Source organism: Juglans regia, chromosome 1 (assembly GCF_001411555.2).
Source record: "Juglans regia cultivar Chandler chromosome 1, Walnut 2.0, whole genome shotgun sequence".
Classification (NCBI taxonomy): domain Eukaryota; kingdom Viridiplantae; phylum Streptophyta; class Magnoliopsida; order Fagales; family Juglandaceae; genus Juglans; species Juglans regia.
In genome coordinates this window covers 7,655,262-7,666,021 of record NC_049901.1, presented here as the reverse complement: position 1 = coordinate 7,666,021, position 10,760 = coordinate 7,655,262, and the positions used below count along the sequence as shown (strand labels likewise).

The 10,760-nt window shown below is 35.1% G+C and overlaps 1 protein-coding gene across 3 annotated transcripts; it reads right to left on the bottom strand.

Annotated features, from left to right (window-relative positions):
- Window positions 1–2,683: 2,683 nt before the first annotated feature.
- Window positions 2,684–8,802, bottom strand: LOC108988194. Of its 3 annotated transcripts, none has more exons than XR_001995635.2 (7): window positions 8,686–8,802; window positions 5,119–7,621; window positions 4,765–4,846; window positions 4,502–4,568; window positions 3,676–3,861; window positions 3,483–3,543; window positions 2,684–3,188 (listed from the first exon to the last, which is right to left on the bottom strand). XR_001995635.2 is itself a non-coding variant. In XM_018961349.2 (7 exons), the coding sequence occupies exons 2-7, from the start codon at window positions 7,585–7,587 to the stop codon at window positions 3,016–3,018; spliced, it is 3,042 nt and encodes a 1,013-aa protein (XP_018816894.1). In that variant the 5' UTR covers window positions 7,588–7,621; window positions 8,686–8,802; the 3' UTR covers window positions 2,684–3,015. The 3 variants fall into 3 exon arrangements, 2 of the variants coding, with proteins under 2 accessions (XP_018816894.1, XP_018816895.1); XM_018961349.2 differs by having other exon boundaries at window positions 5,115–7,621; XM_018961350.2 differs by lacking the exons at window positions 2,684–3,188; window positions 3,483–3,543; window positions 3,676–3,861; window positions 4,502–4,568 and having other exon boundaries at window positions 4,764–4,846.
- Between the last annotated feature and the right edge of the window lie 1,958 nt (window positions 8,803–10,760).

Below are 10,760 nucleotides of genomic sequence, written 5' to 3'. Positions count from 1 at the left end.
CATTTTGATTGCGTGCTTTAGGTAGAATTTTCATATTCTTGTCATATTGTCATTTAATATTTGTCCTTAAGCTTGCATCTTGTAATGTTTCTTCCAACTTCCTATGGATTGACACTTTGAACTATACTATACCACCGCGTAATAGTTTGGGTGTAATCAGAATCTTTAATGTGTTAGGCCTCTATGGTGATGCGTACAGGAAGACGATAGAGCCTCAATAGCCGGAAGAGACAAGAGTGAAGTGTTCTGAAGTGAAGATGAAGTGTCGAAGATAAGGGGAACTAGGGTTATGACAAGGAACTCGAAACGCACCTTTGCAAGAGAAGATGAAGTCGTTTCAGTAAACACAAAACACATCGTTGAAGACAACTTGCAACAGACAGACTACCTACCATTTATGCTTTGTTATACTTTTATGTTACTCTTGTTTTATGTTATGTTGATGTCGTTTTATGCATTTACTTTGAATAACTTGTCTTGTGATTCTATTACGATTACTACATGTGTATCACTACCATTAGAGCAGTTAGTTAGAGTATCTTCAATAGATTAGTTAAAAACTAAATCCATCACATATTTAGTTATTAGACCCTAAAATATCATCACAATGAATTAGCTAAAATCCAAATATTTAGACTTTAGCTATAGTGAACACCAAAATCATTTCCAAATTTGCTAGTTACTGTAGATACACCAAAATCTAAATGTATATTTTATCATTTATTTCTTTCTTTATTTTCCTGTCTACTTTCAAGTTGAACGAAAGTAATATTACCAGTGATATTTGGGGGGCACGGCTTCAAGTAAATTAACTCTTGAAATGTCTATATTTTCTAAGTAACTATTAATGCACAGCTTCAGTTTACTCATAAAAAAAACATTAATTCACTGCTCATGTGCTGGGGTTGCCTCGCATGGTACTAGACCTTCTCTTTTTTGTTTAGAATATGATTACTAATTAACATAATTTAATTACAATATGATTACTAATTAACATAATTTAATATAATATAATTACTAATTAATATAATAGTTAGAATGGTAAAATATGATAAAATAAAATAAAATAATAATTAAAAAAATGAATTTTTTTAATTATTAATTACTTATTACTATATAATGAATAAATTCATAATATAATGTGAGGATTTAATATGAATAAATAAAGTCAAATTCATTTTATATTATTTTATTGTTATATAAAAAAAAAAAAAAAATTATCCCACGAAGAACCCTAATGGCAACCTGATTTTCTCAGTTGCCTTTTATCAAACAGTTGTCTTGCAATTTCTTTCTATTACATTCTCTGTTATTTCCTTCCATTCACACCGAAATACATCCATAACTCCACAAAGCTACATCCATAAACCCAGAAAAGCCTTACATAAACTCAGAGAACCCTTACATAATGTAAAACAGAGAGAGAGAGAGAGGCCCATTCATTCAACATTTCTCATTGCATGTTTCTCAATTTGGACTGATATTCCGTTTTATTTTTCTGTTTTCCCAACCTTTTTGTAAAATTATTGGCATTTTGCATATTTAAATTCCAAGAGTACAATCAAAGTCACCATTGCCTGCCCAGTTTCTAGGGGAAGAAGCCCTGCTGTATTTTGGCAAAAATGAGCCATTTTTTGCAAGTCCATTGAGTTCAGGGTCATAATAGCAAAATGGGCTAGTTTGTTTACAGCAATTCTGGAGTTCGTTTATTTACAGTATTCCCTTCGCAGTTGATTCCGTTCCAAACCTCTCACAGAAGAAAATGCTTACAACAAACATTATAAATGACTAGCCCTGAATTTACGTTTTTATTTGGTGCTGTTCAAGGCATCTTTGGGCTCCAAGAGAAGCCTCAACTTTCCCCGTAATGCCTCTTTGGTCACTTACTTTTTTAAGGCCCAAAATGAGAAAATGGGTGTTGAGAGAATGCTCTGCACATTTTCGTCTGGAAAATCCTGAGATCAACACATGAATCTATTTTGTAGTGGTGTCAAATCGTATTAAGATGTCGTATTCGTATCGTGTTAAGACATATATTATATTATATAAGTCAACCCGAACACGACCCATTAACATAACGGATCGGATCGTGTCAACCCGTTTTGACTCGTTAGTAAATACTACAAAATAGGTTAACATGACACGATTCGACCCGTTTTAACTCGTTTATGTAAATAGATTAAACAAACTCGAAATTAACTCGTTTTACCTGATTGAGTTTAGTATAATTTTATATAAATGTTAAAATTATAATATCTATAAAAAATATAAAACTAATTATAAGTCCAAAATTACAATCCAAACAATAAAATATCGAAATTAAAAGCCCAACAATTTTATTTTTAGGTATAAGGATATAATTATAACTTTAACTTTCTTAACAGTTCATAACAGGTCAACCTGTTAAACAATCGTGTCTTAAAGGGTCAACCCGTTTTGACCCAAACCAATTAAGACTAAACCCAAATCCGTTATTATCGTGTCTTGTTCATGTTGAGTTAACGGGTCGTGTCACTTATTGTCACCCCTAACCTATAATGAGCAATTCAGCAGTGCTTTTCCTCGTTCTCTTTACAAATATGCCATAAAAAGCACACAGCAACAAGGCAAATGACAATTGTAAAAATAAACAGGGTCCTTCCAGCACAGGTGCTCATTGGCATGTATGTCATCTGAATGAGTCTCCCTTTTTATAATCCAAACAAAGCAACAATGGATCTAATAATGATTTCCCGAAACAGGAGTGGCTCTCTTTGAAGGCAATTCAAACATGCTTATAATAACCAGTTTGTAAAAAAGAAAATTACAACATTCAACGAAATCATTACACTAAACAAAGAATGTAATTTTTATGAATCATCGATTCACCAGCTCTACTTGGTCACCGATGTCATGGAAGGGTGTTCCACAAAATAATGAAAGCACGATACATGCGATCCCAAAATTGGCAATTAGAAAATTTTAGCATTAGCACCAAACATAAGCAATGCATACTAAAGGCAAGACGGAGAAACGTTATACGGTCGTTGGTAAGGATTCCAATGATCTGATAACCGTCTGGTAAAAGTCCCAAGATTTACTTCTTTGAGTGATAGGACTTTGACCAAATGGGTTCTTCTCTACATACTTCTTGGTGTTTCCAGCCACAGCTAAGCCCTCTAGATAAACCCTTAGATCACCACCAGCACCTGCCATGAATTACACTGACTAATCATTTGCCATACCTTACAGAAAATAAAAAATAATTTCACAACACTGCACATTGTGTGCGCAGCTATAAGATGACAAACAACTGAGATGGATGTAGGGTAATCAACAGAAGAGGGAACTAGCATAACCCAGCAGCAGCATATCAGCCAGGAGTCTCACCAGGCGCATCACCATGCACCACCATTAGATATGAAGACTGAAGCTACAAATATAGGATACTACATTTTCTGTTGAAGTAAAAGACAAGCTGATCAAGTCAAAAGCAATCTTACCTAATGACTTATCCCTCTTTTTCCGAAACGTGTATGAATAAGGGAATATTGCAGTGTGAAGCTATAAAATGAAAGTTTTACACGACCAAAAGAATGAGTTAGGTACAATTTCAAAATATCACGTGAATTTAAATATGAGCCTCCCCCACCACCCCCAAAAAAAAAAGTGGAAAAGGAAAAACGGTTAACATACAGGATTAACCAAGGCTTTATACGGGGAATCATCCAACAACAATGTATTTGACTCGTTATAGTCTCCTTTCTCCCATGGGAGATTAGGGTCGTGTTTTTCCCATATTCTCCTCAGCTCCTTAAAAACAATAGGCTTATGCCTGTCTTCGAGAGTCCTGAACTTTGTAGCGGTGCAGTGAGATTGATCCTGAAAATATAGACCAGGAAGGTATGCAAAATTACTGCAATGGCTCAGAGCTAGAGCTGTTGTCGGTTAATAATACTTCACTAAATATACTTATAAAAAATAAGTTAATTAAAAAACCTTTACAGGTAATCAACTGCCAGTTGCTCTCATTAACATGCTGGGATAATTTCTTAAAAAAAAAAAAATCCCCTTGGGTGCAAACAATCTCTAGGGGCCACACCCATTGGTGAAAAGCCAACGATTTAACCAGTTCCATGTAGGAAAACTTCCGAGGGTGCGGTGCACGGGACCGGAGTTTACTCTGTAGGGGTGGGTCCGAAGGGCCTTGCCTTGGAGAGGTTCTCCGACATTAAAAAAAAAAAATCTTAAAAGAAGTACATGCTGGGATAATAAAAGAATACGAGTCCTATTGGCAGAGTTATAGATTAGAAGATTGCATTGCATAATGATCATGCAGTCCAATTTACCAAATTAAGTGGGCAGTTACCCACCAAAATGACCTAGAATTTACACGGGCAGACTTGTAAAAAGATTTATTTAACTACTAACACAAACTTATTGGCAGGAAAATTACATGAAATGACATATTAGAAGGCATAACTTGTGAAGAATCAAAGGACAAAAAATGAAAAGTGCATACCCAACAAAGTAGCAGCTTGTATTTCATATCTCCCATCAAATAGTCAATCACTTTTTCCACATTTTTCCTTCAGAAAACAATAAACAATTGCAGTTAATGCTGTATATGATACAGACTGGCAACAATGGCACATGCTATTTGGGCGGGGGAGGGGGGTGGGGGGGGGGGGGGAAGCTGGTTTTTTGAAAATCTAAATTAGAAGAAACTAACATCAAACAAAGAGATATATGAATGACATAATGTAAGCGTTGATAGAAGAGTACTTGGATCTTGAGGACCACACACCAACTTCAAATCTCTCAAAGCAGAACGTCAGGAAATCAAGATAGAAGGGCCTCTTGAAAACTGAAAACAAGGAGCAAAATACTCAATTTTGAAGGTGAAAGTATATTGAACCTTGTGAGTGAACAATATTAAAAGAGAAATGATTTGTACAAGCCCCAAATAGACAAGCCTCGCGCATGCCATTGTAAAAAAGTAGACCCCACATTGAAAAAGTGTATAAAGAGCAATTCTTTTTTAGTGGGACCCACGTTTTTACAAAGAACTTGCACGGGACTTGTCTATTTGGGGCTTATACCTAGCATTACTCATGTTAAAAGACATTTCTCACTTGCCCGTCCTGCAATGTTTATGTCTGATTTGCATTTCTTTGGAGGTGGACGAACTATATCCGCAAGCAGACCGTTTATATCAAGAATAAGAAGCTTCTTCCTCAGATGACCAATTGGTGCTCGCAAAAGAGGAATATGAGAAATCTCTGAGCAGTTATTTCTCTCATCTGATGGAGTTAGAGTTGATATAATATTCATATGATTCCTAATAGATGGGCAACTTTCCTCCGGGAGCGTTTGAGCTTCACTACTATTTTGCAGTGCGTCAGACTTCTTCCAACTTCTCTTTTTTTTCTTCTTTTTACTAGCTGGAATCACGTGCACAGAATTTTGGGTTGTTTCTTTGCCCACCTCTTCAATCCTAGAAAAAGAAGGGCACACTGTTGAACCCACTCCTAGAATAATATCCTTTACTTCACTCTTGCTCATTGAAAACGAATTAGCATTCGTGAAGACTTTTTGATTCTCATGTGACAGACTTGGAAAAGAATTGGTTGCATCAGGACCCAATGAAATAGATTTTTCTATTCTTGCATCCAAGGGACACGTTGCTGACATAATATTCGTCTGATGACTTTGTGTGGACATGGCATTCATATTTTTTGTTACACAAACTTCCTCTGGTAGCTTTTCAATTTGTCTGCTAATTTGCAGTGCCTTAGGTTTCTTCTTCAGACTTCTTGATTTCTTTTTACTCGACACATTCACTTCCACAGGATTTTTGGCTGTTTCCATGCCTGTTTGTTCAATTCTAGCAAGTGAAGGGTGGAGCGTTATATCTACTCCTAGGACGGTACCTTGCACTTCACTCTGGGCCACTGAAGAAGAAGTAGCATTGCTGAAGACCTTATAATTGCCATGTGACAGACTTTGTGAATAATTGGTTGCCCATAAAGAATTAGTTTCATCAGTACCCAATGAAACAACTTTTTCACCATTTCTTTCATCTGATAGAATCAGTGTTGACACAACATCTGCATGATTAGAACTAGTCATGCAGCCTTGATCTGGATGCTTTGGACCTTGTCCGTTATATTGCAGTGCCTTAGCCTTCTTCTTCCGACTTTTCCTATTCCTTTTCTTCCTACGTGTCACATCCACTTGCATAAGATTTTGGCTTGTTTCCATGCCAGTCTGTTCAGTCCTAGCCAAGGAAGGGCACAGTGCTGAGCCTCCTCCTAAGACAGTATCTTGCACTTCACTCTTGGTCATCAAGTAAGAGTTTCCATTGCTTAAATTATTAGAATTGTTATGTAATAGATGTCGTGAAGAATTGGTCACAAAGAAGGAACTAGTTTCATCAGTACCTAGTGAAGCAACTTTTCCTCCACTGTTTCTTCCATCTGATAGACTCAGTGCTGACACAACATCTGTATGATTAGTGCTAGTCATGCACCCTTGATCTGGATGTTTTGGACCTTGTCCGTTATTTTGCAGTGCCTTAGCCTTCTTCTTCTGACTTTTCCTATTCCTTTTCTTCCTACATGCCACATCCACTTGCATAAGCTTTTGGCTTGTTTCCATGCCAATCTGTTCAGTCCTAGCCAAGGAAGGGCACAGTGTTGAGCCTCCTCCTAAGACAGTATCTTGCACTTCACTCTTGGTCATCAAGTAAGAGTTTCCATTGCTTAAGTTCTTAGAATTGTTATGTAATAGATGTCGTGAAGAATTGGTCACAGAGAAGGATTTAGTTTCATCAGTACACAGTGAAACAACTTTTCCCCCACTGTTTCTTTCATCTGATAGACTCAGTGCTGACACAACGTCTGTATGATTAGTGCTAATCATGCAGCCTTGATCTGGATGCTTTGGACCTTGTCCATTATTTTGCAGTGCCTTAGACTTCTTCTTCTGACTTTTCCTATTCCTTTTCTTCCTACATGCCACATCCACTTGCATAAGCTTTTGGCTTGTTTCCATGCCAGTCTGTTCAGTCCTAGCCAAGGAAAGGCACAGTGTTGAGCCTCCTCCTAAGACAGTATCTTGCACTTCACTCTTGGTCATCAAGTAAGAGTTTCCATTGCTTAAATTATTAGAATTGTTATGTAATAGATGTCGTGAAGAATTGGTCGCAAAGAAGGAACTAGTTTCATCAGTACCCAGTGAAACAACTTTTCCTCCACTGTTTCTTACATCTGATAGACTTAGTGCTGACATAGTACTCATATCATTTGTGCTAGTCAAACACCCTTCCTCTGACAGCTTTTGAGTTTTCATCTTTTTCTTTCTCTTTTTACTCGCCAAATTCAGTTCCAAAGGATGCTGGATTGTTTCCATTCCTGTTTGTTCAATTCCTGCAAAGGGAGTGCCGATTGATGGATTTTCTTCAGAGACAGTATCCTGCACTTCACTCTTGGCCATTGCAGAAGAGTTACAATTCCTGAAGACTTTATAACTTTCATGTAAGGATCGTTTTCTATTAGTTGCATTACTGGGTTGGGTTCCACATGCGTTATCGGATCCTTCATTCATGAAATACCCCCGGTTGAAACTGATTGAAATGCCCCTATTTTAAAAAAAAATGATAGTAAACAAAACAAAAACAAAAATGAGCAAACACACAATAAAATATCTACAGCAAGATTTCATAAGAATTGAGGATCATATAACATACAAATAACTACAAATACAACTTAGTATCTAGTACACAAAATGTTGCCTGCCAGAGTGAAATAATTTAATCTTAGGAAGTGAAATAAGTTATATTTAAAGTTTCTCTTTGTTTTAACAAGTAAGAATGTTTTTCTTTACTGGATTATTATATGATTTCAGTTTTCACTACTCTAAAAGGGGGAAGAAATTAAAAAAAAAAATACATCCTAAAATATAAGTAAGACCTAAATCGCAGCCCAAAATCATTCAAGCGCTGCAAATATGGCAACTAAGGTAGATTTTTGGAGAGCTCATACCAAGAAGCGAAATTATCCAATGCTAGTACCAAGTGAATTCATATTTTCTCGTTTTAGCTAGGTGTTTTCCTCTATATATGTATTTGGGTTACAAAATAAAATTTAGAGGTATCATTAATTATCGAAAAAAACATAAAACGGCCAAAGTGCAAGGGTAGTACGTTGTAGGGAGATTCAAATAGTTCTTATTGAATCTCCATTCTTTTTAAGCGCATATCGCAATATAAACAAAACCATTTCAACAGATTAACCTCATTTACATAACATCCAATTAATAACAACATATATACCAATTTATCATCTACCAACAACAAAGTGAAAACGATAACGGGAATGATATCAACACCCAGCAAATCTCAAAACAAAGATAAACAAATTAACTAACAAACAAGTACACTATGGGTGGTTGCATAGAACACCCAAGGAAAAAGAAAAATAATTTTTTTTCTTTCGAGTTTCATGAAAACAAAGCCGTTCCAAATTTCATGAAAAGAAAGCCATAGGGACGGTTGTAAACGGGCTTATCTAAATAAAACTAATTTTTTTTATGGAAAAATCGGGTCCGAACTATGAAAAGTCTTGTATGCGAAACTACAATATGGATGCAGAAATATTTTGGTAGAGAGAGAGAGAGAGAGGAAGGGAGGGAGAGAGTTCTGACCTTATAGTTTCAAACTTTCAATGTCGCAGCCAAGCGGTGTGAGCGCACCTTTGAGAGTTTTGAGACTCGGAATCTCGGATGGAGTACGACTGTACGATGAGGTTTTTTCTGGGTGCGTTTTGGGGTCTCACTCTACTAACGAGGATAAACATGTCTCCAAGCTGGAACTCGGAAAGGCAGGGCCTGGTTAGAAGTGAAGCCGGGATAGTTCCGGCCTTTTTAACTCTGGAAGTCTAGCCCAGTCCAATTTAAGCTTGGGCTGTTTACCCAGCCGCCAGCCTTATATTTCAAATCCCTACTTTATATCCTCTCAGGTCTCAAATTTTACATAGCAGGCTCTCTCTATCTCTCTGTCTTGTAATATGGGCTGGACTTTAACGGTTTTTTTTTTTAATAAGGTAGGTTTTATATCGAACATTGATCTAATTTTGATACCCACTAATATCCCGCCATTTCATAAAATTAATATAATTTTCTCTTATTTCTCAAAACTCAATAAAATATTTTTAACTCAAAATATTTTACTGTTAAAGCCATGTTTGGTTAGCCAATTCAGATGAGATATTCTCATCTCTAAATTTTAAAAACATAATAGTGAACATTGACAATGAACAGTAAATACTGACATTAAACAGTGCATAAACAATAAAAACTAATAGTGAACAATATATAAACAGTGCATAAACAGTAAAAACTAACAGTAAACAGTATATAAACCGTACACTTTTCAGCTCTCTAATTAACAGTGGGATCTATACTTTTTTTCAAATCTCAAAAATTAAAAACTATCTCGTTTCATCTTATTATTGAAATATATTTTTTTTATAAATTATTTTATCTTATCTAAATTGCTTAATCAAACGGAACGTTATTGATTGGATTTTGAGATACTCTAATGTCCAAAAAAGCCATGATGATCGCATTATAGAGAGAATCTCGAGAACATTTGAGTGACTTATGGGATAATAATATCTGCACATCTTTTGTCCATATCTCTCATTTGCACGGTTGAATTATTACCCAACAGTCGTGACCATGATTGCAGCGAGCGGATTCAAATGTATTAAACATCTTTGTTGGAGAAGAAGGGACGGAAATTAAAAAAAAAAAGAGGGAGTTTATGACGTAATCTTATTTGTTTTCGTAATCTTTTTTATTTCATTTCATTTTATTTTATTTAATTATTATAAATTTTTTAAATTTGTATATAAAATAAAATAAATAATTTAATTTTTTTAATTTTTAAAATAAAAATAATATTAAAAAAATATATTTAAACAGTATTTTATTTAATTTTTAATTTGTATCTCAATTCATTTGACAAAGATTTTGTATTAAACAAAGAAAAATTATAGTTATAGTCGTGAGTGTGTAAGTGTTGTGTAATCATTTTAAAAAAAATAAATAGATACAAGATTTATATAAAAAATAATAATTTTTTAATAATAAATCTTACTATTTTTTTAAATAACTGTACATACACTTCCATATTTTATGATTATACATGATATTACTTTAATTTGGTAAAAGTTCCGTATAAGATTTGGAACACAGATGAAAGGGCAGAAGAAGTATATATTTAAGAATAAACAACAACAAAAAGCCATTGACATGACAATTGAAAAGGATCAACTGCTTAAAATAAGAGACTGTTGGACAGTTTTTCAGGGCTTGTTCACCTCTGCAACCATCGTGGGTTCAGCCAGATGATGATCACATTTTTTTTTTGGGTCGGTTTTTCATGTGCTGTACTTTCACATGTTACTCTGCAAGACTCAAGAGGATGATCTCATGCATATCATGCAACCACATGCTCGAATGCATAAATCTTCAAGATTCAGAGCGTACAATGCTATCTATATATATATATAAATCTTCAAGATTCAGAGCGTACAATGCTATCTATATATATATATATATATATATTCTTTGCTATGATGCCGCCTGCATTCTATTCAGTTGCAATAGAAGGAGTGGTCCTGAATCTAGCTCATTACCGGATTTTCATTTCAGATTAATAAAGACACGTACCTTGACCGATTGCCCAACTGGACTCCAATTTTATTGATTAGCCT

Excerpts from the sequence above, each read along its gene's own strand:
- LOC108988194 (XM_018961349.2), bottom strand. The coding sequence starts at position 7,587 with ATGAATGAAGGATCCGATAACGCATGTGGAACCCAACCCAGTAATGCA. Across the intron at positions 3,862-4,501 it reads ACAAGCTGCTACTTTGTTGG|GATCAATCTCACTGCACCGC; the intron begins GTATGCACTTTT and ends CTATATTTTCAG. Across the intron at positions 3,544-3,675 it reads ATAAAGCCTTGGTTAATCCT|CTTCACACTGCAATATTCCC; the intron begins GTATGTTAACCG and ends TTCATTTTATAG.